The sequence below is a fragment of the Pleurodeles waltl genome, chromosome 5, assembly GCF_031143425.1.
Source record: "Pleurodeles waltl isolate 20211129_DDA chromosome 5, aPleWal1.hap1.20221129, whole genome shotgun sequence".
Taxonomy (NCBI): domain Eukaryota; kingdom Metazoa; phylum Chordata; class Amphibia; order Caudata; family Salamandridae; genus Pleurodeles; species Pleurodeles waltl.
In genome coordinates, this window is record NC_090444.1 from 339,409,458 (window position 1) to 339,434,142 (window position 24,685).

General features: G+C 43.1%; 1 protein-coding gene across 1 annotated transcript in view; it reads left to right on the plus strand.

The window, feature by feature from the left end:
- The first annotated feature begins 2,908 nt into the window (after nt 1-2,908).
- CNRIP1 (cannabinoid receptor interacting protein 1) overlaps nt 2,909-24,685 on the plus strand; it is a 39,761-nt gene continuing 17,984 nt past the window's right edge. Inside the window, exons 1-2 of the mRNA XM_069234076.1 lie at nt 2,909-3,357; nt 4,620-4,764. Of these exons, the coding sequence (XP_069090177.1) occupies nt 3,179-3,357; nt 4,620-4,764 (324 nt within the window). The 5' untranslated portion in view covers nt 2,909-3,178. The remainder of the gene's footprint in view (nt 3,358-4,619; nt 4,765-24,685) is intronic.

Sequence of the window (24,685 nt, forward strand, 5' to 3'; positions counted from 1 at the left end):
GCGGAGACATGGCCGGCAGCTTGGATGCAGCAAGGGAGAAGCATCGCTTTCCTGGAGTTTTTTCCCCTGTTAGTGGCACTGGCAGTGTGGGGACGAGAATTAGCCAACAGGACAGTGATTTTTCAGATAGACAATATGGCGGTGGTAGAGTTGGTGAACAGACAGAGAGCAAGGGACCTCAGAGTTTTGCGCTTGTTGTGCCAGTTTATGCTTTTATGCTTGTCTTTGAATGTTATATTTAAAGCTGCACATATACCGGGGATCTACAACGAGATTGCAGACTCCCTATCTCGTTCACAGTGGCGGCGTTTCCGCGAATTGGCATCTGGAGCGGATCAGAACAAGACTGTAGTCCCGGCAGACATCTGGGAATGGGGGGCATGATGATCGCAGGGCTGGTGGAGATGTCATTAGCAGTATCCACGCGGCGTAATTACAGACTGGCATGGTTGGAATTTCAATCTTTTGAACAGTTTTGGGGCAATTTTTGGGCACAAAGCCTGCCAATGCTTGAGGCTAGGACTAGACGTTTTGTGCTGTTTCTGATAGGGGAGGGTTTATCTCCAGCTACAATTGGGGGGAAACTGGCTGGCGTGTCTTTTTATGGGAAACTGTTTTTCGGTTATGATCCAGCGCACAATGATTTATTGGGTAAAATGCAGAGGGGATGGAGCAAGGTTAGAGCGAGCGGAGATAAGCCAGCAAGAGAACCCATTACGTTTGAAATGTTGGTAGAGATGGTACACGTATTACCAGTTTGTTGTAGGGATGAATACGAGGTGGGTCTATTTCGTTTATGTATGTTGTGGATGTTTTTTGGCGCATTTAGAGTATCCGAGTTGTTGAGGGTGGGTAAAGAAATTGGGGTAAGGAGAAAAGAGGTATGCATGCATAAAGACAGGTTGGGTATATGGCTAAGACGGTCAAAAACTGACCAGTTGGGGAAAGGCAAGTGGATATGGTTGGAAAAAGGGGGAGTGGAATTAGCTTGCCCGGTTGAGGAATGGGTCAGTTTCAAAGCCAGGTGGCCAGAGGCAGGTGAAGCAGGGGTTTTCATGCATGTGTCAGGGAAGAAGCTAACTAGTTACCAACTCTTACAAGTTATGAGAATGGCCCTTGGAAGGATAGGGTGGCGCGCAGGCGACTATGGAACGCAATCATTTAGGATTGGCGCGGCAACGGAGGCGGCACATTTGGGCTGGGATTGGGCTAAGATCAAGGCCATAGGGAGATGGAAGTCTAGGTGCTGTGAGCGATATGTTAGGCCTTGAGGAGAACAAAACAGACAGGAGTGGGAAGATGGGGGGGGGGGGGTTTGCGTATCCAGGCAATTGTTACAATGTTTTTTCTTTACAGGCTGTGTGGCTGGGCCGGAGACGGGAAAGATGACAACATGGTTGGTCGGCCATTCGTACGTTCATTGGGCGGCGAAATTTGCAGAGAAGCAAATTTATGACAGATCATTGGGACTGCCCAGCAGAAGCCATGAAGTGCGTTGGTGGGGCAAGAGTGGTATGAGGTGGGGGAGCCTGCTCCCATTTATCACGGGTAACTTGCCTCAGTGGGGATGCCCAGATCTGTTATTGATTCATCTTGGGGAGAATGATTTAGTGAAGCTATTGGGGCTCACTTTGATTCAATTGATGCAGAGGGACTTGGAACTTTTCAAACAAAAACTATACGGAACATGTTTGGTATGGACAGAATTTGTGCCAAGAAGGGCATGGAGAGGGGCTATCAATCATGGAGCCATAAAGCAGGCTCGGAAAAAATTGAACAGAGCTATGAGAGTTTTCTGCTGGGCCCAAGGGATCAAGGTTTTGAGACACAGGGACATAAAAGAGCAAGAACAAGTTTTGTTTCGCGACGACGGGGTCCATTTATCACAGATGGGTAACGCGTATTATATCACAGAGTTGAGACTGATGTTAGAAAGTGTATGGGGTACAAATTTGTGTACCCGGAAATAAAAGAGGGCGGGGCAGCGAAACGCCTCACGGGTTTCTCTGGTTGGCAGGAGATGGGGGAGGGTGGAGAGCCAGGTGCGGGCTTGTACACCCTTCCAGGGGGAAAAACAAGGAAGTGAAGGATCAGAGCGGGGAGGGGTAGGCTACAGGCAAGGAAGGCATGGGAGGAATAGGGGAGCATATACGGTAGGAAAATTGAAGGGAGATATTTGAGGAGAAAATAAAGGAAAGGGAATTGTAAAAGTTAAAGTCTGTTTTAAAAGAAGATACAGTTAAATGTTTAAGTAATGTTGTTTAAACCCTGTTCTAATAAGTGACCTTTTACACCAACAAGAGTGTCATGTATGTATGTCCCGAGTATGCTAGCGCCAGGATACGCGTTTTGGTGACAGCACTTTAAAGATACTATTAATAATGTAGTAATATAATCTAATGTACTAAGGCAAAAAGCTTCCGCATGTTTAAAAATGAACTTTTTTGAATTTTGAAGAGTCTTTTTTTCCTATATCACATGATGTTTGTCTCATTACTTATATACCAAACATTACCAATTCTCTGGTAGGGCCCCTGTTAATTTGTTGTCTCGCTCACATCTAGAGATTAATTATTACACAGTTTTGAATGGGTGTGTTTTTGTCAAGAAATAGTCGGGCAGAAATATATCCGCAGAGTGCCTTGTACTTTTTGAGACCTCGTTTACCGAAAAAAGGAGCCGAGAATTTAAAGGAAGCCATCAAAACACTGACATACCAGTAGCCAAGGCAATTCCTTCAAAATCTCTTCATTCTGCCAGCTCCGCAGCCGCTTGATAAATGAAAAATAAACACAGCTCGAAAACTTTGCCAATGTTTTTCCTTCCCATTCGCCTTCTAGTCTGACCCAGGCTGTCCCGGCCACTACCAAACCAACCAAGAGGCAGAGATTCACCCTCCTTCTGCACCAGTGGATTTGCAATCTCTCTATCAGTCCGGAGTTATCGGAGTCCTTGAAAGCCAGCGCTAAACGATGATTGTTGTTAACGCTGGCTCAGGAATTGTGAATGCGCGTTTTGAGCGCTGCTACCCCTCCAGGGAGAGGGGAGGGACCTCGCAGGCTGTATTCTCTATGGTTGGAAAAAATCCTCAGCTGCTTCTCGGAGCTGCCCCTGACAGCTCCCACATCCCTCCTCCTGCCTCTTACATCTCCGCTGCACTCCGACGTCTCTGGAAGCCATGGGAGAAATTCCCAATCTGGTGAAAATCTCCGTCGCTTTAAAAATCCAGCCCAACGATGGCCCGGTTTACTTCAAGGTGGACGGGCAGCGGTTCGGACAGAACCGGACCATCAAATTACTGACCGGGGCTAAATATAAAATCGAGGTGGTTGTGAAGCCGGGAGCGTTGCAGGCCACGTAAGTAAAGCATAAATCTTCCCTGTCCATTTCCAGGCAGCAGCCCAGAAACGTTATTTTCCTTTCCAGTCGCTTCCTTTTCAGGTATTTTTAGACGTGAGGAATGCATTAGTGGCTAATGGGTGCAAAAGGTCCCCTTTTTGTATTTGTTTGACGTCTTGCTTAATATTTTGGTACAAACAGGGTGTCTGTTTAAGATGTACAATTGCTTCCTCTGCTCTTAAAGGTGTTATGGCGTTGCTGTCATCAATTAATACCGGATTTCCACTTTTAGGTGCATTATAGCAAGCATTGATCAGCAGAAGGGTTCGAGCAGTCAGTCTCAGGGCCACGCACCACTTTCGGGTGTATTGATCCGCACAGATTGGCTTAGATTTTGCCTAGAGGGGTATCAGATATAGATACTTTACCGTATTTACGTGTTAGATATGAAGGCGAGGGTATGGGCACGGATACTGTACCGTATTTACGTGTTAGTGCTGTCTGGGGAAAGGTTTAAGATATAGTTACTGTACCATATGTTTGTGTTAGATATGAATGGGGAGGGTATTAGATATGGATACTGCACCATATTCACGTCTTAGCTATAGAGGGGGAGGGTATCAGATATGGATACAGTATCGTACTATCGTGTTAGATATTAAGGGGGAAGGTTTCAGATATAGATACGGTATTGTATTTACGTATTAAATGTGATGAGAAAGGGTATCAGAGACATAAATACTGTACCGTATTTACACGGTACGTTTGAAGGGGGAGGGTATCAGGCATAGGTAGTGACCCGTATTACGTGATAGCTTGTTTCTTGGGCGGTCCTCCGTTCTCATGAATGCTTAGGCACACATGCAGCAACCAAAATTAAGCTGCAAAGGGAGGGGGGTGGTGCACGTGCATTTTGGCAGCAAAAAGCAACGGACAGAAGGAAATGTGAAGCTCAAACGCTAATACCGAAGCTGGTTAAGGCGATTAAATCTCTGCTTAATCGACAGCACTGCACCATGGGAGACAAAAACACTGCCAACGTTACTTTCAGACTTGTCAATCCATAGAAACCACCCGTCGAAATGCATATTGTTCAGGCAGTCTCATAAAATGTTCCTATATGTATGAAGATTGATTTCTGTTGAAGGTCGCAAGAGTGCAACGCGTTCTTCCATTGTTCTCTGTATGAACAATCGCATCCACAATATGTGTAAGCACTACATGACAGCAAGCATATCTGTGTTTTACAAAGTGTGAATTATTCACAATGTCTGTTTCAGCACCATGAATATAGGAGGAGTGGTACTCCCCCTCGAAGAGAAATCGAGAGACCCGCAAATGGCCTGTTATACTGCATTCTACGACACCGAAGGAGTGATCCATACCAAAAGCGGGGAGAGACAACCATTGCAAGTCATCATTCAGGTATTGGTTCGGGAGTAGGGGCATAGAGTTGCAAAAATAATTCAATGTATTAACAAGACTAAAAGAATGCGTGTGGAATGAAGGGGCAGAATCTAATCATTTTTTAGAACCAAATTAATAATTCGAAAGAGAAAGAGCAACAGGATGTATAAATTAGCAGTAAGCACTGGTGCCCCCTGCAAAATGAGGATCCATCAAATTGTAGTTAGGCTGATATCTGTAGATATATAAAAAGCCCAAAAAGCCGCAAGGGAGTGGTTGTGGGGCATGGAGGGGGACTAAACTGGAAAGAGGTGTAACTATGCACCAACAGCTGAATGGGTCTGGGTCAGTAGGAAAACTGCATTTGATAAATGTCATATTTTAAATGGTATTTATATAGAGCTTACTACCCCTGACGGGGCATTCAATCACTTTGAAGTGAGTAGCACGCTACTCTGGGAACCCAGGATTATAGTTAAATAGTTAGTAGATTAGTCATATGCTTTTTTTCATTGTGGATTAGTTGTGGTAGGTTTGCACTCTTGAGGTCTCAAGCGTTTAGCAGTGTTTTGAGTAGGGATAGAATAATGGAAGTGAAATAGAAAAGGAAAGTTGTGTGTTGTTACTAGAGAAGTGGACATGTGTGCCTGTTAGTATGGGTGAATTGGATAAAAAGTAGAGAGAAGTTTGAAAAGGGTGTTTGTGAGTTCGTAGTAGCCAGAAAGGTTTGGGATGAGTCGATTGGAAGTATTTTGTGAGATGTTTGAGTCTGTGTGCAGTAAAAAAAATTGTATAAGTCTTCATGTCAACAAGAGTAGTCATGACACCATTGTATTGACACACATCCCATCATCCTTCCAGCAGAAAAAACAATGAGGATGATAACAGTACTGAATATTGGAAACATAGCGTATGGATACTTGCTGTGCTGTTATTTACTATTAGTTATTATATCTGTCAACCTCCAGTCATGCTGCACAGCGTCCTGCTACTGAAAGCCCGCCATAGGAGTTCCAGTGGCAAGGGATACACACAAGAAACAGCCAATCTGGAGGACTTTCCCAGCTTCAGTAGTAACATAGTTACTTCTAGTGTGGCCCTTGTTTCCATAGTTATCAACAAGAAGTGAGAGACAGACCTGCCCACTCATTACTGAAATTAGCCGTACATTCCAGGACACTAGCCATAAAGTCAGTTTGATCCTGATTTACATGTCATTTTTATTTTTAAATATTCATTAATGCACCATTTTAAAAAGTTTCCTAGAATTTAAGCAATGTATAGGTTGTATAAACAATGTAATGAATGCAGGTTTAGAATGTTGAGTTCGAATGCAGGTTTAGAATGTTGAGTTTGCGGTTACACACAGATGAATAAAGACATGTAAAACCCATCTCTGTATGTGGTGTAGGTATTGGCGGGTACCCAGGCTTGGGAAGACTACAAATGGCTGCTCAATAATCCCTTGTCCTCATCTCAGGATGAGCCTGCTTGTCCATCCGAGTATCCTCATTGTATGAGAGGATTTTTCAGCCAAAATAATAATCATCTGTGAAAGAAGGCATACGCAGATGTTGACTAGTATTGGTGACACAAGGATACGGTACCCCACATTGTACTGCCACCTTCTCTGACCTGAACATGTAGAGACAGGTCCAGATCCAGCTACAGTTACAGTCTAGGCAGCCTATATCATAGCTCACGGCAGGTTGCTGTATCAGGAGGTGACCTGGTACATGGAAAGTCTGTTTGGGGACAGGGCTTTTTATGTGCTTTACTCACTATTGTCATATAAAACAGACACATGTTTTTCTCGTCTTCTGACCAATGATTTGCTTTCGTGTCCATGGTCTTTCTTTGTAGAGTGCCAGGCATACACGCTTCAAAATGCAATCAGAATGTGTGGGGAAAGTGCTGTTTTAGGGAGTGAGGGTGGTTTCACCACAGAGTGAAACAGAAACAGTGGGTGCTCTGTGACTCAAAATAGTGTCACCATCACCTTAGGGCTGTGAATGTAGGCTCCAGGTAGAGTCTCTTGCCACAGTGTCTCCGGTACCGAGTCTAGGAGCAGTGGCGTGTTACGTAAAAGCAGAGCATTGAAATTAGTGAACGCAAAGCAATCAGTTTTATCCATTTGAGTAACTCAATAATCTTAAAACGATACGTAGCACATTTCATCTCAGGTAGTAAGAAAACAGTTCATGTAATAAACTGAAAAGACAAAGTTTATAAAAGCGTGTCACGTTGAGTATTAATGCGCTCACGCTCAGGAGTGAGCTACACTATTTCTAGTAGTAACAGATGGTTCTCAGTGTGATAGGTAAAAACAGTGCCCTGAAGGGTGGCCTACGCTGGTCGGTGTGCTTTACTCTCGGAAAGTTAATATTCCTGCGAACACCAGGTTAAGCCGGCGGAGATGGTTTCACTTTAACAGATCAGGGCACATGTTTTTCTTGATTTTGCTTCTGACGCAATCCTTGAAGGGCTGAGCTTGCAGTTTCATGTTAAAAAACAACTTTTGGAGTCCTGCCCGCACTTACAAACTCTCATTGTAGCTGATCTGCCGGATTAGAGTTTAAATACAGCTAAGAAGCCACTGTGGTTGAAAGTGACAATGTAGGGTAAAGTATGGTGGCGAATGGGACAAAATGACTATCAGGGTACCTTCATCATCGTCGTAGGCGATGGGAGAGTGTATCGGCTAACTAGTGTTTTGAAAGGACAAGCTTTCAGGTGAATGAAGTGCTTTGGCAAAGAACTTTACAATGTCATAGTATTAATTGAATTATGCTCAGGTAGGGAGGCTCCTGCATGATGGATGCACGAGGAACATAAAAAAGGATTTCCAGAATTATTATTTTAATATACCTTATGCACACTCGCTGTCCTAGTCTTTTGATATCTACCGACATGCATCTTTGCTGGGCCCACCTTGGAGCAAAGCAGTTGCTCTGCGTATCTCCTCCATCACAAACTGCATTCGAAGTTGAAAGGCTGCCATTTTCACCATTCTGGACCACAGTAGCTGATTGCAGTGAGCAAGGTATAGGGGTGTCCAGGAGGTCACAACGGTGAACCCCATGCACACCTATCAGAATATAAATGCAGGCCACACAGTCTCAACATTTCCTACAGTCTAGGTCTGCCGATGGTTCCCGTACTGCTGTGATAGAGGTAGACGATCGCTGCTGCAAATAGGATTTAACCATTATATTAGAAATCTACTTTTATTTTCTTGAGGGCAAATAATCTTTTCTCGAATGGTATCCCTAATGTAGCAAGTGTTGACCAACAGTTGAGGATGATAATCTTGATTTAATTACTATGGGAATAATACGTGGCAACACATATCAGCTTGTGGTCTTCAGCATCACATGTTTTGGGTGTAAGTAAAACCCCTAGGGCAAAAGCAAGCTTTCTTCCCAGCTCATTTCACCAGTGTGTGGGATAGCACCTTTCAAAGAGGGGCTTGTTCATAAAAGTCACTCAGTTAGCATGTGCTTAACCCTCTGGTAGCTTGGCACATAAGTAGTCAGGCTTAACTTAAAGGCTATGTTCTTATGTATTAAACAATGCACAAGCAGTAATTAAGTGAAACCACAATACAAGAAAATCCAACTCCAATTTAGAAAAATAAAGTAGAATTTAATAAATGATTTGACAACAGAACAACCAAAATCCAACCATTAGAACCGAAGATATGCAGTTTCCAAAGTTTAGGCAAGTATAGCACCTAAAAGCATAGAGCTCCACTCGCTGTCATTTGGTTGTATGAGACCGGGGGAAAGTCACAAGTTCAGGCCTACAGCGATGATCCAGATGAAAAAGTTACCTTCTCTCTGTCTGGCACAAATATTCGGGTCATGGTGGAGGAGGCTTCAAGGAGCATGACGAGCGTAGTGGATGGTCATCACTGTATTGCGAAGAGCAGGCCAGGCGCTGCAGACCTTCATCACTGTAGCACGAAGATCTTATTGGATGTTGCTGATGGTCGATGCTGAAGCTTCATGTTGGTCACTGCCGACTGTCGATGTTGTAGCATGAAATGCAGATCTTGCATTGCTGGTAGATACTGATAATCACTGTAGTGCAAAGAGTGTGGTTCACTGGAGCTTCCCATGGATGGTATTGCAGGCGGGCAAGATCTCAGTACAAACAGGACCATTCGCGGTCGCAAAGAGCCAAAAACTTCAGGATTTCTCCTTTTCTTTACAGGAGGAGCTCTACTGATGCCAGCCAAGTGCCCATGACCTGGTAATACACCTCTTGGGGAACATAAACTCCCTCCAGCAGTGGCCAGCAGGGTTCAGGCAGGTCCAGCTGTAGGTCCTGGCAGGTCCAGTGCAGCATGTCAGCAGGGCAGTTGCAGGAATATCTCTGGAGCTTGTTGTGCCCCTTTATCTCTGAAAACCAGTCTTTAATCACCTGATAGAACTGGTGATAGGACTGTAGCATAGCCTTTGTGTGTGTGATTATGAATCAACCAGAGAACTGAATATATTTACCTTACATATTGCCCTATTTATTTGTGATGAGTGAGGTCTATGTAGCCTCACCATAGTTAGGTCTGTCCAAGTAATGGATTTGTATTTATGAAGAGATTGATGTTATCAAAAGTATCTATGTAAAAGTTTGCAAAGTTTAATACAAAGCACACACAACAGCCAGCTGCACCATTCACATTCAAACATTCATTCAGAATTTTTCATTATGTTGATTAGGTCCATCCAGTGTCCTATGTTCTTTCATTGACATAAAAAAGAAATCCGTATTTTTCCAAGAGGAGCCACAGACTGCCACTTTCAGTTGGGTGGAGGGTACCCCATGTTCCACCACAAGATCTTTGTGATTAGATATTGTTGAGACAGTAATAATAATGCCCACATATCCACCATAGTTTATAATAGCTAAACTTAAGCTAAAATTACTACAACATGTATTAGAAGGATGGATGGCTCCTGAATGCAAAAACTAGTGACAAAATCAGTTATGCACTTATTTCTGAAGTGGACATATGAGTCCAAAAATCAATATTGTCCTCTCTTATCTTTGATTGTGACAAAAAATAATGTGCCAATAAGCCACGGAAGTAACTTCTATTTACGTAGTGCGTCTTTTCCCAAAAGTGTCCTCAAAGTCAATTTTTTTTAGGCACCTCCATCTATGTGGCATTGCCCTGTTCAGCATTTGTATCCAATGGTACAAACCAAACATTGAGAAGCAAGAAAAGATGGCATATCTTTTCAAACCACATCTGCATTCTCTTACGTCTGCAAATATTGTTTTTATTTGTTGATTAGGGCATACACCTCTGAGTGTTTGTTTGTCTGATTTATATGAAATGTTCTAGAACTAGAATGGAGCAATATCTAACCATGAAAGAACAGAAGACATAAAGAGAACATCAGGACCGGAGCCTAGCTGAAACTACTAGTGCACTACCATTCCACAACCAAGTCCAAACACTGTAAACCCAGAGTCACTTCTACAGGTGTGCCTAGGAGTTGCAAATACAAACATCCTGATTAGCTGATGCTATTGGGGGTTTGACCCTATAGGGTATTGCTATTCTGAATATATGACTTTGCCAGGCAGGTTTTCCTTGCAAGCCACACTGTTTTAAAAGAGGTCATCAGAGATCATTGAAAAGTAATGGGGCAGGCAGAGGTTAATGGGGGTTGAGGCACTTTATCACTGCTGTACCAGGGCCTACCCTACTATGACTCTGCAAACTGGGCCAGTCCAACTGTTTCCACACTTGACTCCATAGTAGCTAACACAAGTGTTCACAGCCTTCTGGGGGATGCTAATGTGGGAGTTACTAAAGCTCAATAATCAATACCATCCTCCCAGCAGTACAATAACATCAGTGCCCAGTCCAGTGCTTCCTTTCGTAGAAAAGGCAAGTACTGTATTACACAGAAGACATAGAATTCCCCTACATACTCAATAATGCACAAATACCCAGTTCACAGGTGCAAGTCTTTGTGCTCTAGCGACTTCTGCTGTCTAGGCCTCCACCTGTCCCTAGTAGTATCCCGTTCCAATTGGTTTCCCCTTTCCAGGTTCAGAACTTAAGGTAGGTGTCTGGGTGCAGCTCATGCTCCCCTGGGTTTGTATTAACACACAGTCTCTCAGGCAAGCCCATACCTGTTCTTGTCTCACCAAGTTCATAGCAGATGCACAGCCCTCCTGAAGCAGTGGCAACTCATCCGCAGAAAGAATCCTCCAGGCGGCATGAGGCAGTCTTTTCTGGGGCTGTTAAGTGTGTCACTCGATGGGGCATGGCAGAAGTGGATACTTCTGGTGGGGGGCTCCTCAGGGAAACAGGTTGCAAATTGTGGCACATTCCTGTTCTGCTCTCTGGTGGATACTTGACTCATGGTGTTTCTAACTCTGATACTCCAGTAAGCATCTGGTGCTTCTTTTTTACAGCAAAGATTACACGCTTCCAGATGGTGATTCTTTGATGCAACAATGCCAGATGCTATCTTGGGAACACAGTGATATTGAATATTCTTGAGGTTCCCCCATCGGGGGAAATCCTGGGTCACTTAATCTTCAGGACTGGTCCAGACAGTTGTACAGTCCACTTGTGGGCACACCAGTTGCCACGAGCAGACACTTATCCTGGCTTCAGTGTGGCCTACCACACAGGCACACCATTCCATGTGCCTGGCGGTTCTGATAGGGGTAACTGACGAAGGTTGCACTGGCCCATCCGGAAGTACCGTGAGTCCTTCAGGATGCACTTGCTTAGAGATCCTCGTCGTTCGGACCCTGCACCAGGGTCAGGTACTGAAGTCCCTAACATAATCTGCTCCTCCTGCAGGACACTCCAGTAATTCCTCCTTCAGACTAGATTCCAGGGAATGTTGACTCATCTCTGGGCATTTTGCAGGCTGCAGGGATGCCCACCCCAACAGGACAGCCTCCAGGTGTAGTGCCCACCTCTGAATACAAAGTTTTAAGAGAAGTCTGCACCCAATTATTTACACCCACTGCTCACAGAGATCAGGAAGCAAGACAGGAATTGGTACCCCTTCAAAGGACTTCCTTCCCTCACACCTGATACTTCAGGCCTCACCCTGTACGTCCTGCCATCTACCTAAAGGCAGGTGCATTCAGTGTAATTTGCAGCCCAATGTATCAGAAGGGCCCTGGCACATCCAAGGGAGATGTGTTTCATTATTCCATACCATAGTATGTTTTACTCCCCCTTCCATCTCAGAGATGCCAGCAATACACATGTGCTGTCTGGAGAAAGCAACCTCTCTTCCATCTCGTACTCTGTTCCAGGCTGTGGGCTTCCAAAGTGGTGCCTGGCAGACCATCACTTCTAGCACACATGCACAGGATGTCATGTTCCGGATTCTGGGTTCACCATGAGCAGCCGAGCATTATATGAATGGGCCTGTAAAGACACATTCACGTCTCACCAATAAAAGCCTTCTACAATAATTCCCAAACATGGTGTGTTCGCACCACCTGTTTCAACACAAAAAATCTCTGACAGGGACGATAGTCCATGTCACTACAGGCTTGCACTTGGTGCACCACTCCCGATTCAGGACTAGGTCCATAATCTATTATTGTCAAAAGGCCAAGCCTAGGTCAATGTGTGTTCAGGGAATTTGTGTGTGCTATGGACAAAAATCAAAGTAACAAGATCACAGGTCTGGAGTTCAAGAACACAGGACAGGGAACACAACTGTACATCATGTTGGAGACATTCCCGTCCCAACAGAGGTCCTATCACAAACTGACAGCCAGTGTATTATCACCAAGCAATTACCAAGCAACTGAGTCCTGTTTTCTCTTTCTGAAGGCAAACATCAGCCTAAACTCACTGTTCAAAGCGTACTGTAACTGTTGAATAAGCTAAGCTGTGAACACTGCATACAGTATGGTCCTGTAGTCCTGTTCATAATTAATAGAAGAATCATTATTTGTCATCTGGAAAGGAAAGGAGTACATGCCAGACCTCATTGTGGTTGAATAATCATCTTGTATCTGTGAGCAGATCTTGGATTTCATACTAGGATTTGAGTCCCAGATCATGCAATGTTTGGTTTCACCTTGCTTGCTTATATTGTCTTCTAACCAAAATGAACTAGATGGTGATGTGCCCCATAGAAAGTATAGGAATCTGGGTTCTGGCTTCAGCATGCCCCCATTTTATACCTATTTTGTTATGCAACTTTGACCATAGTGCATTGGTTTACTGCTAACCAGGTCCTCAGTGCCAGTGTTTCTTCCCCAAAACAAAACACCTGGGGCCAGATGTAGTAAAGGTTTTTACCCATTCTGTGTCTATGGGAAAAAGTGTTCATACATATAGTCCCTGGTCACTTGATCCCTAAGTGGCCAGGCCCTTTAGTGCCTCTGTAAGTCCCTAGTAAATGGCACCTAGGGCAAGAGTACTGAAGAGGGCCCCAAAGAGCTACAGCACAATTTGTGCCACTCTAAGGGACCCAGCACCAGCCTCATGCAGACTGCCATTGCAGGCTGCATGACAAGGTGCTCCCAAAAGCGAAAACATGACATGGCACACAGCCTGAGGAGAAGTAGACCTACGATGTCCCCTCATACCCAAGGACCTCAAGAGATGAGCCCCCCTGTGGGTTCTCCTGGGCTGACTTTCCAGTCCCAAATTGCAGCAGCTTTCCAACCAGACGGTTTCCCATTAAAGTGAATTGGACACCCGACGCAGTAATGCACCTCTGCACCCAGGTGCATCAGAACTTCCCGGGGTGACCTGTTGGTGTGGCCTAGGACCCTGCCCCATACTCAACAAAACCGATGGATTGAACCCAGATCTGTGACTGGGGGGTGAATGTTTGATTTGTTCTGCATTCCGTCCATCTTTTTGCATTTGTTCCCCTAGGTGGGAAGAGTATGACCAGATGTGGGTCCCATGCTCACTATGCCACCAGATTCAAGCTAGCTTGGCTGAAGAGGGGTGATACCCCGAAACCGGTCCCATGCTGCTTGTGTCTGGTCCAGGGCGGACCTGGTCTGGCAATTTGGACTGGACTGTTCCCATGGGGAACAGGATCAAGACTGATTTGCATACGGCTGGGTCCAAACTGGAATGGCATGGTGAGCAAAAAAAATGATGGATTAAACCCAGATCTGTGACTGGGGGTGAATGTTTCATTTGTTCTTCATTCTGCCCATCAACTTTTCTTTTTGCATTTGTCGCCCCAAGTGGGAAGAGTATGACCAAACATGGGTCCTGTGCTCACTATGCCACCAGATTCAAGCTAGCTTGGTTGAAGAGGGGTGATACCCCGAAACCGGTCCCAGGCTGCTTGTGTCTGGTCCAGGGAGGACCTGATCTGGCAGTTTGGGGTGGACTGTTCCGATGGGGAACAGGGTCAAGACTGATTTGCATATGGCTGGATCCAAACTGGAATGGCATGGTGAGCAAAAAAACTGATGTATTAAACCTAGATCTGTGACAGGGGGTGAATGTTTGATTTGTTCTGCATTCCGTCCATCAACTGTTTTTTTTCCATACTCAACTTTAGTCCTGGAGAACAGTCCTGTACGTCTCTGTGAAGTGCCCAAATACAGTAAAAAAAAATCCTCCTTAGAATAACATTACTGTGCCCAAAAATTGTCATCTTTTACAAACTGTAAAAATTCCTATCCCAAAAAGTACTTACCTGCTTCCAGTGATCTTGGTATCCAAATTTATATAAAAGTATGTGTTAGTTTTATAAATTGGTGTTGGATTTCTTTATTGAATGTGTATTTCACTAACTGTGTGAGTGTGTGCCTTACATTCTTAGCACTACCATCTGATAGGCCTATCTGTTCAACCACACTACCACAAAAGATAGCATTTGAGATATCATTTGTGCCGCTGTGATAACTCTGAGGGAATGTTTTGACTTGTTACACAGTGTAACTCAGTTATGTTCACTGTATAAATAGCCAGCTTCTTACATTGGTGGTAAAGTGGTGGGAAGAATGCTTTATGTGTACTAAATGATCCACATTTGAGCTAAGTTGGCAAAAATATGTTTCGATTTTTACATTTTTGCATTTTTTCCAGATTTCTAATCTGGTCTATTAGGGCCTTGATTAAATTCCCCAGTAATGTTGGGTTAACATTTTTTACAAAGTTACTAGATAGTTTGGCCTTAAAAACTTCTTTGAATTTTTGTGAGTTCTAGTAAGGTCCCAACCTTTCTAATAAACTGTCAGCCTCAGAGAATAGAGTTGAAGAACTCAACCGCACTCCTTACCTGAACTTGGTGTGAAGAAGCTAAAGGAACTCTGTAAGGCTTGCACAACTGTGCACAGACCTCGGCCAACAAAAGCACAACTCCAGGAGTTGCTTGCTGAGTTTGATAGGATCCAGGCACTCCAAGGAAACACTGAGGAGGGTCAGGAGGATGACCTAGTCAGTGAGGATGAGTCTGCCAACAGTGCTCATGGGGAGGATTCCCCTTTCTGTACCCCAGAGGTAGTGGATAACAGTAGAAAATTCTACCCTAAAGCTATACCTAGAGGTCAGCCAGGTTTGTAAGGTCCAGAGACGTGCTAAAGGATCCAGACTAGGACCTGGACAACCTAACCAAGAGGGTGGCCCTTGAGACCAACTTCTTAGAAATAGAGAGAGTTAGAATTGAGATGGGCCTAGGGCCCAGCTCTGGTGGCAGCAACACTTCATACAGGGAGAAAGAAGTAGCTTCTGACTCTAAGATCCCCAAAGGGATTGTCCCCAAATATGAGGAAGGTGATGATATCACTAAATGGTTCACAGCATTTGAGAGGGCTTGTAGAATGATGAAATGCAACAAAAAGTATTGGGAGTCTCTACTCTTAGAGCTGTTTTCAGGCATTTGCATGGGTAGACTCCTGACACTTGATGAGGCAGATGTTGAGTCCTGTGTCATCATGAAGGATACCCTGATTGAGGGCTTTGGACTCACCACTGAGGAATATAGAACCAGGTTCAAAGAGACTCAATGCCAGAAGACACCACTGCACTCGTGCCCCACAGCCCAAGGAGACATGAACTAACAGTGTCCTCACGTGCCTGAGGACCTTGATAGTTGAGCGCTTCTGTGGATTCCCCAGGACTGACCTTCCATTCCCAACCTGCAGCAACTTTCCAACCTGACCGTTTCCTATTAAAGTGAATGGGAAAACTGATGCCATAACATACCTCTGCACCCGGACGCAACCAGGGTGACCTGTTGGTTTGCCCTTGGACTCTGCCCTATATACCCTTCAAGTCCTGGAGAACAGTCCTGTGAGTCACTGTGAAGTTCCCGAATGCAGTACATGTTTTTCCCCATAGGATAACATTACTACTCCCAAATATTGCAGTGTGTCAACTTTTGAAAACTGTAAAAATTCCTATCTCGAAAAGTTCTCACCTGATTCCGATGAGCTTGGTATCTAAAGTCATATAAAAGTACCTGCTATTTTTATAAATTGGTGTTGGGTTTCTTTACTGAGTGTGTGTCTCACTTACTGTATGAGTGTGTGTCTTTTATGCTTAGCACTACCCTCTGATATGCCTAACTGCTCAACCACCCTGCCAAAAAAGAGAGCATTTGGGATGTCATTTGTGCCTCTGTGATACCACTGGGGGATTGCTTGGACTCTTTGCACAGTGTACCTCATTTTGGTCCAATATATAAAGAGCCAGCTTCCTACAGCATGGTATGTTCAAAAGATTCTGTGCTTCTAAATGTATTACATCGGTTTTGGTGGTATTATGCCTAAGCCTTCTTCACTAGAGCCATTCACAAATGGTAAGAAAGTAGATTATTAGTTGGGTGGATGGTAGTCCACAATAAGCAATAATTACACTGTTCTTTGTAGGTCCAGTAAAGGGTATACCATCTTAAACCTGAGCCCAGCACATGGCAGCTATGACACATAGCAGATAGGATTAACATAAGAAAATGAAATGTGTAAAGCATTTAGAGGGGGTCAAAACAGTTAAAACATCAAAAACACAACAGAATAAAAAAACTCACTCTAGTTTATAAAAATAGTGAATATTTTAATGAATATGATGACAACAATGTGACAAAAATGCAATAACAGGACCTGGGGGTGTACATTTTTGGAATTGTAAGTAGCATTAGTGACAAAAGCCACAAACTGCCAACCACGGGCAACCGGTCATGCTAGACCAGGGCAAAGTCAAAATGTAAGGCCTACCACAGTCAATCACCGGTTGGATACAGTGGCTGGGTTCATCCCACGCAAAGAGTTATCTTCTTTTTGAAGAAACAGTTCTGGATGTCAACAGGACGTGGATGGCTTAGTCGGCATCAAAGGGAGTGGGCTAAAGCTTGAGCAGGGCTCAGTGGTGATGGGTTGCAGGAGGATGGGCTCCCAGTGCAGTTGTTAATGAAGGCAGGAAGGCTCCGAGCAGGAGAAGGTCATGATTCACACCCAAATTTACTCTGATAAAGATAAGGTGCCAATTGGCAACCGTTCCAGTGAAGTGAGCAGCAGTCATTCTTTGATGCTTCTCTGGAACTTCGGATTGCCTCAGTAAAAATACTACAGACTGAAGCTGGCAGAGAGTTTGCATCATCAGATGCAGCTTTGATGTCGGTCCTGGATAAGAACGTAGTGGGAGCTGCAAGAAGTCTAATCCCACCAGTGATGCACACTCCGTGGATCGTCTGGCTTGTAGGATCTAGTCTGATGTCAGTTCTCTTGGGGAAAAGTTGCCAAAATGTTCTAAATACCCACTTGCATTGTTAGGCAGGAGAAGAACACTCTGACACCATATAGGGATTCCTGGACCTCAAGGACATCTCTTGGGTGTCAGGACTCAATCCACAGAAGCCAACAGCATGGTTCAAGGCAGGTCCAGTAGGAACAGGTCAGCTGGGATCTTGCAGGGTAAGCGGACTTCTTGTAGCTTTTGTGCTCCGGGACTTTAACATGAGGTCAGCAAACTGACTCATGGAGTCCACATCTCTGTTCAGGGTACAAGTGGGAGCAGGTCCAGCCCTTAGAATTCTCCTCACAGATCTCAACAGCAGGTGCAGTCCTTCTTCCTCCCATAGGTCTAGAGGTATCCTGAAGAGGGTGCTCAGGGGTGCCATGTTTATGTCTGGTGCTAGCTTGTGGGTAGGGGTGACTCCTTGCCTCTCCCTAACCAATGGGGAAAAAGTTCCCAGAGGTAATCCACCCACTTTTGCTGCAGTTTCTGTGTGTGCTACCCCAAACAATCCCCTCAGTGAACCTCATTACTTAAAACCAACCAAAACTCGTTCTATGGACCAGTTATGTAGACTGTGTTTCTCTCACTAGGCCTGGTGCCTGACTGTCTAGGGGGAGAAATAAAAGGGACAGGCCTAGGTGTTAGCTACATCTGTGTGTGACATGGTAGGCCTCTTTGAAGATAATTATGTTCTGGGGCAGTGCCCAGATGATCATCCTGTCAGAGGAACAGAAACCCCCCCACCACACCTAAAGGCCTTTGACTCAACTGTGGGAGCAAGTTCACACCTCATCAAGGAGTTATTCAGCTACTGGTTGACAGTTGGAAGCTCCTGCAAATGGGCTCTCAACTTTAGCAATGAATTGTATTCATGATAAATATTATGAAAAGTCCACGATTGAATTTTTCAGCTGGTTTTAGGCAGAGATAACTTTATTAACTTTAATAAAGATTCCCAATGCTTTCTTATAGAACAGCTACCACGGCTACAGTGAAAATAGCTTTTAGGGTGTTGTTACTGTAAGGACATGTTTTACATTACAATTATACATGTTCTACTTTTAAGTACTATGTGCCCTTCTTTATTGTGCATTAAGTCCTACTAAGGGGTCACATTAATATTTAAAAGGAGGGTTTAGACATGTCACCGGGGGTTAGTTTGAGAGGTCCCATGTACAATTTAATCCTGCAATCATGTTTGCAACTGTCACCTTAGTGGTGGCACTATGTATGTTGCAGTCCATTAGTGAGATTTACCTTGCAGACCTTTGATTCACTTTGTACCATATACTAGGGATTTACAAGTGAGTTAAATATGCCCAATAGGTGTATAGCCACTTTCAAAGTGTTTTCGATGCCAGAGCACATGCACTGCGGCCTAGGTAGTAGAGTTCCAGTATGCAGAATCAGAAAACACTGCAGCAGTAGTCCAAAGAAAATGGGGATGATCCTGCAAAAAATACAAAAAGATGAATTTCTATACACAAACCTCTTGCAGATTGAGAGCTGCTGTGAAGAAATTCTCTTAGGCCAGTGAACAAATGATATATATCTGTGTGTTATCTGATTATAATAGCAACTGGCTGTCTCAGCCAGTTATCAGTGACATCAGAAAGACAATTATAATCCAGGAGTGAGAGTAAGGAACCAGTAGAACTCTAAGAGAACCAGAGCAGGAGAGAAACTGTAAACGCCCAGCTTCACCTGCTGCACCCTATCCACAAGAAGAGGCTTAAGACAGTCTAGTGTGACCACAGAAACATGACTGACTACAGCCAGGTGGCCAACAAGAAGAGTGCAATTCTTGCCTTGAAATCCTGTAGCTCGTTTCAGCATGGCCAAGGGTGATAAGTCCTTTTGTTGGCCTCAAATATCACTAAGACTGTCACCCCTGTCTCATGTTTGTGGCATAGCCCATAATGATTACTGTCTAATGTTCTTGAATGCTTACACTTCCTCATCCCTACTTAAAGAAGATCCCCTCACTAAGCCAACACAGAATCTCTTACCAACGCAAGCTTTCTTCAGATGAAGCAAGCATATTCTCACTGTGCTCTTCGGTACACTGAGCTTAGCAGGTCATGAAAGCTACATACATGTAACCTGGGTCGGCCTGATCATCAGCATTAGAAAGTGGTGAATGGTTCACTGGTACAAAGGGCACATCGCCACAGGGAAACTTTCACGTTCATCTTTTATTTGATAATATCCATATCTTGTAGATTCTTTGCATCGACTTATTAGATTCCACTAACTTGTTCTTGCCATAACATTCATGCTTCATATGATGTCTAACAACATTTGAGGAACACTTCTCAATATTAACCCAATGTACTTCGGGACACATGTCCAATCGTCAGGAATTATGTACTCTCTCTGTAACTCAAAAATAAAATACATGCCAAAATAACAAAACCATCAAAGAATACAGTTCTTGTTTTCCACATTCAGTTCATCATACTTCTACAATGATCTACATGTTTCAGTGTTCTCCACATTCTTTAGAACACACCCCATTTCTTTAGTTTTCACTTGTATCTCTTCCCAGCAAATGGCGCGTCAGCATTTTCCAGTCACTAAATGAGAGCGATGTCATGTGACATCTCCTTTCCGTATATTGATCACTGTTAGGGTCTACATTGTGGCATAGGAAGCAGAAGAGGAAGATCACCCAGTTCAAAGCATTATTTTTACCATAATCGTTTTACAAAAAAACACATATATGTAATCTTTTCATTCAACCCTTTTGGGAAAACTGACTGTAAAAATTCAATCCACTATCTTTCTTTTTGTTAGAGTTTCCTTCTGATGTCACACCCACTTCTATTTTTTCAACCACTTCACAAATTTGGTATTATAGCTGTTAAATATTGTGTTTGATTTCCATAAAATGTCTTGCCACCTGAATTATATGGTCTTATTTCTAATATTAATATTCAGTTAATCGTAACTTCAAAGCTGCCGATGTTTGCCCAACACAGACTTTGCTGCACAGGAATTTTAAAATAAATATAACATTTGATGTCTCACATGTTGTATAATATTTCAAAGCTAACTTTTTCCAGTAATCTGGTGATGCATGCATGTTCCTTTAATGAGAACATTGCAGTAAATGGAATGTAAACAAGGAAATGTTCCTCTTATTTTCCTGACAAGCCGACCCGGTGCATCATTTTCGATGTATCCCCCTGTAGCAAGATCTGGTTCAAATTTATTTTCTCAGTATAGACTGCCGGTGGGGTCTGAATTGCGAATTCTGTCAAAATGTCATAATTATGGATAATTTTCCAATGTTTTTGAATAATCGTAGCAATCATGTTACTTTGCCTTGAATATGGATGATCATTGTGTCCATTTTTCCACATGATGTGTTTGTTTTAAAGATAGTGCTTTGTCTTTGACTATTCCATGAACTTTATCCGAAGTCGGTTTTTGCTAACCACTTCTTAGAAATTTTTCATATATTTCCTTTTCTCTCAGTTTATAGATATCAATATTAGTGAATATCCTCATAATGTGTAATGATTGACTAATGGATACATTGTTGATTAGTTGTGATGGGTGGAAATTGCTCACATGCAATTGCTTTTTCTATCCATACTCTTGACATAAAGATCAATAGTACATGTTTGTCTACGTATTCTGATATTCATATACAAAAATGATATATCATGTTGCCCAGCAGTGAAAGTAAGTTCCATAGGTCATCTCTAGAACCTCTCCAATACCTAATACCTAATTACTACATTGTCAAGATTAGTCATGAAACAAACATTAACATGGAAGAATTACTTTTTTATATTAATAACTTTTTACTACGCCACTCTTTCCATAGTTTTGAGTTTACCAAACCCGTTGGTTAATATTCTGTAGGACCTGGTTGGTTTTGAGCTGCTTAAATATAGGTTATCTACCTGATCTAGCAGCATGTGGTTTACTCCAACGGTCAATCTCACTATTTGATTTATTTTTCCGAGTGTGCAAGTATTGGCGTGGCACTAGTAAAAAGGAGGATTTGAAGATGTTGTGGCTTGTGAATGTCTACCAGCACTGTGTGTGAGATGCAGCATGAGAGAAAATGCGATGATGCGTACAATGTTGATGTGGAGGGATTGGCAAGGGATGACAGCTTTCTTATGGCTGGTGAAAGATGGAGCTCCAATAAAATCTATGCTGTAGGTGCTCCAAGAGCCATCAAATGCAAAAGTTATGACCCACTCTATTGCATGACCAGGATCGTTCTTGTGAAAACCTCCGCCACTGGCTTCAGCATATTACTATCTCTGATAGAGCTATGCCTATACAAAACCTAAACATCTACATTTATCCTTATGACTGCTTGGCATATCGATAAAAATTACTCCAAATGTACCATACTGGAATGTAGTCATTACTAACAAAAACAAAACAAATGCAATGATTGAAAAATGTATATAATGATTGAAAAACATACAATATAATTTTATATTAATTTAAAGATGAACAATGAATAATTTTATGAATTAGAATTACTCCATAAAATAAAAATGAAATCCTTTCAAATGAGCACAATCCGTTTACGAACAAGAAAAAATATTTTGGACTGTGACTTAGAATAAGACATTCCAAAAACTGGCTAATATTCTGCAAACTGTGTTTCTTCCATTTTTTCCTGTCTTTCTGTAAAGCTTTCTAAGCTGGACGAAGCTCCTCCTAGAGACCTGGGTCGTTTATTTCCCTTACCTATTTCTACTCCAGAGTCCCCATAGCATCATTATTGTTTGTATTCATGCTAAGAGTGTCACTGTAACAATTAATTTAGTATATTTTGTTTTTAAAGATTAGCTTTTTGAGGAAAGCTTCAAATTGTTGTTTATACTATCTGATGCCTATGTGGTTTTTTACATGATTGTAAATGTCAGTCTGCACAATAGTTTGAACACTACATGTGTTACATAGCACAGTGGCGTGGACAGGATAACGTTATACTCAAGTGAAATCTGTTTTATGGATATGAGCTTAGTGCACTCCGAAGTTAGTCACAATCTTTTCGAGTAACTCAGTGATTATCCCCCATCCTTTTTCGGCACACAATACAGCTTAGGGGAGAATGGCTGCTGCACTGAGGGTGGCCTTCATGGGAGCCAGGTCACTTTTTTGGGTGCCGGTTAGGGTTGCTTTCCATGGTCTAGTTTAGATACAACAAGCATAAATAAGTAACTTGTTGGTTTGCTCATTTCGTCTGTGGGAGGTTATATTTCATTAGAATTTTTCAGGCACAACATTCAGGCACAAGTACTCGCAGGCCCATGTTGATACTTGTGCAGTAGGTCAAGTAACCTAAACCACATTTATTCACCATAATCTCAATTTTATGCTGCACAAATTTAGCATTCTCTGCACAGACTCATTTATATTGTATGCCCCCTTTATCCATGTTTTGTACCCGGTGTGAGCACTCTGTTACCCTCATAGGCTCACCCCACTCTTCTAGTGTTGACCAAGCAGTGTTGCATAAATAGGCACTCGTTCACAAAATCTGGGCCACCTTTCTTATATTAGCAAGGCCTAGTTTGGGATTTATTTAACCCTTAGTAATTGTAGATACATATCACTTACAGTAAAGATGGTAAATATTCTTTCCACGTATACATTTGCGTTATCTAGTTTGTTGTTTTTTTGTGTAGCATCCACTCATACTGGAGGCCACATTAGAGCTCTGGTAAAAGGTAACAAGATCACAGACCTCAGGGGTTCCTGCAAATAAAACTGTACTCGCTTCATTGCACACTTTCTATCATGAAACATTTATTTATCGGTTTTCATACTTGTCAAATTGGTAATCAGCATAACAGATGTACTGAGTGGAGCCCAAATGACTCAATAAGCTCACGTTGTCAATAGATGTCATAAGAATTAAAATTACATTTAGAGGAAGGTGCGGGGAAAAGAAATTTAACATTTTCATCTGGATTAAAGAGCAATCACTGCACATTTCTTTTTAGGCAGTAAAAGTCTCATATATACGACTTCTACTTCACATATCATCAGAACCACCCCCGTTCCCAGGCCTCGTGTCACCCCGTAGCATCTATTAACAATAGACTTAAAACTTTAAAAAAAGAAAAAAACGCATTTTGCCTCGACTTTGATGGTTCACTCTGACAAGGATTGTGATTATGATTTGAGGGGGGCTCTAACTCCCCTCAACTAATGCTCCTATGTCCTACACTCAGCCTGACCCATAAAAGTGGGATCAAGGTTGCGCCAGCACCTCCTAGGCTGAAGGCGGCAGGCAAAAGATCCGCTATGAAGCAGAATCCTCAAGCTGCACCGGCCTGGCTTGCCTGTGGCTTCCTATGATGTCAGTACACTGAGCAGACAACATACAGCTTTGCAGGACCTGACTCCTCTTCCCCTCATTGACTCTTTCAGGTGTCGAGCTATGGTGGTTTCTGAGATTTGAGTGCATAGCAGTAATGCAAGATCGCTGACTTGAATCCATGCAACTGGGAAAACAGAAGCCCATTACCAGCATGTGCACAGCCTTGCGTGGCACACCGCTTTGCCTGCCTGTTTCATCCTGTATGAAGTTGCAGTAGTGAAGTTCATAAAGCAATTCACGGTCCTGCCTGGATGGACTGGAGAAGAAAAATTATACTCTTGTGAAGACTTGCAACTTCCCCTCCTCTCCCTCTCTCCCAGTGTCTTGACCTGTCCAGGTACCACAACAAGGCTGGGGGTGGAGAAAGAACAAATGCAGCTGGTCCATACCCCACCCCAGTTATGAGACTAACTCTAGCAGGTGACGCTGGGTCTGCCCCCCGCTGTCATACGTATGATATCAGCCCTCAGCCGCAAGTTTTAAGATGCTACCTCCATTATTGGAACCTAAAACCGTCCACAAAGCTGAGAGGTGGGATAGCCTCCTCATTTATCATGTCTAGTAGTTTCCTCTAAAGACACAGTGCGGGGACTCCTGGTGGTGATGAAGGAGATGGCCAATCTGCAAAGGTGTGAGGCACGCTACAACCTTCACCATGGTGCTGTGACCAGTGCTGTGGAATGGTTCTGTGAAAGTTGGTAATCCTAATGTGACAAGACAACAAGGCACTTGCAACCCTCTGTGTTACCAATAAATGTAGTATTGGAAGTAAGGGATTCCAGATCTAATATCACAGAAGATGACTACAAATCTGTCTAGTTCCCTTTTTCCCTACAGAAAATCACTGCAACTAATTTCTTTAG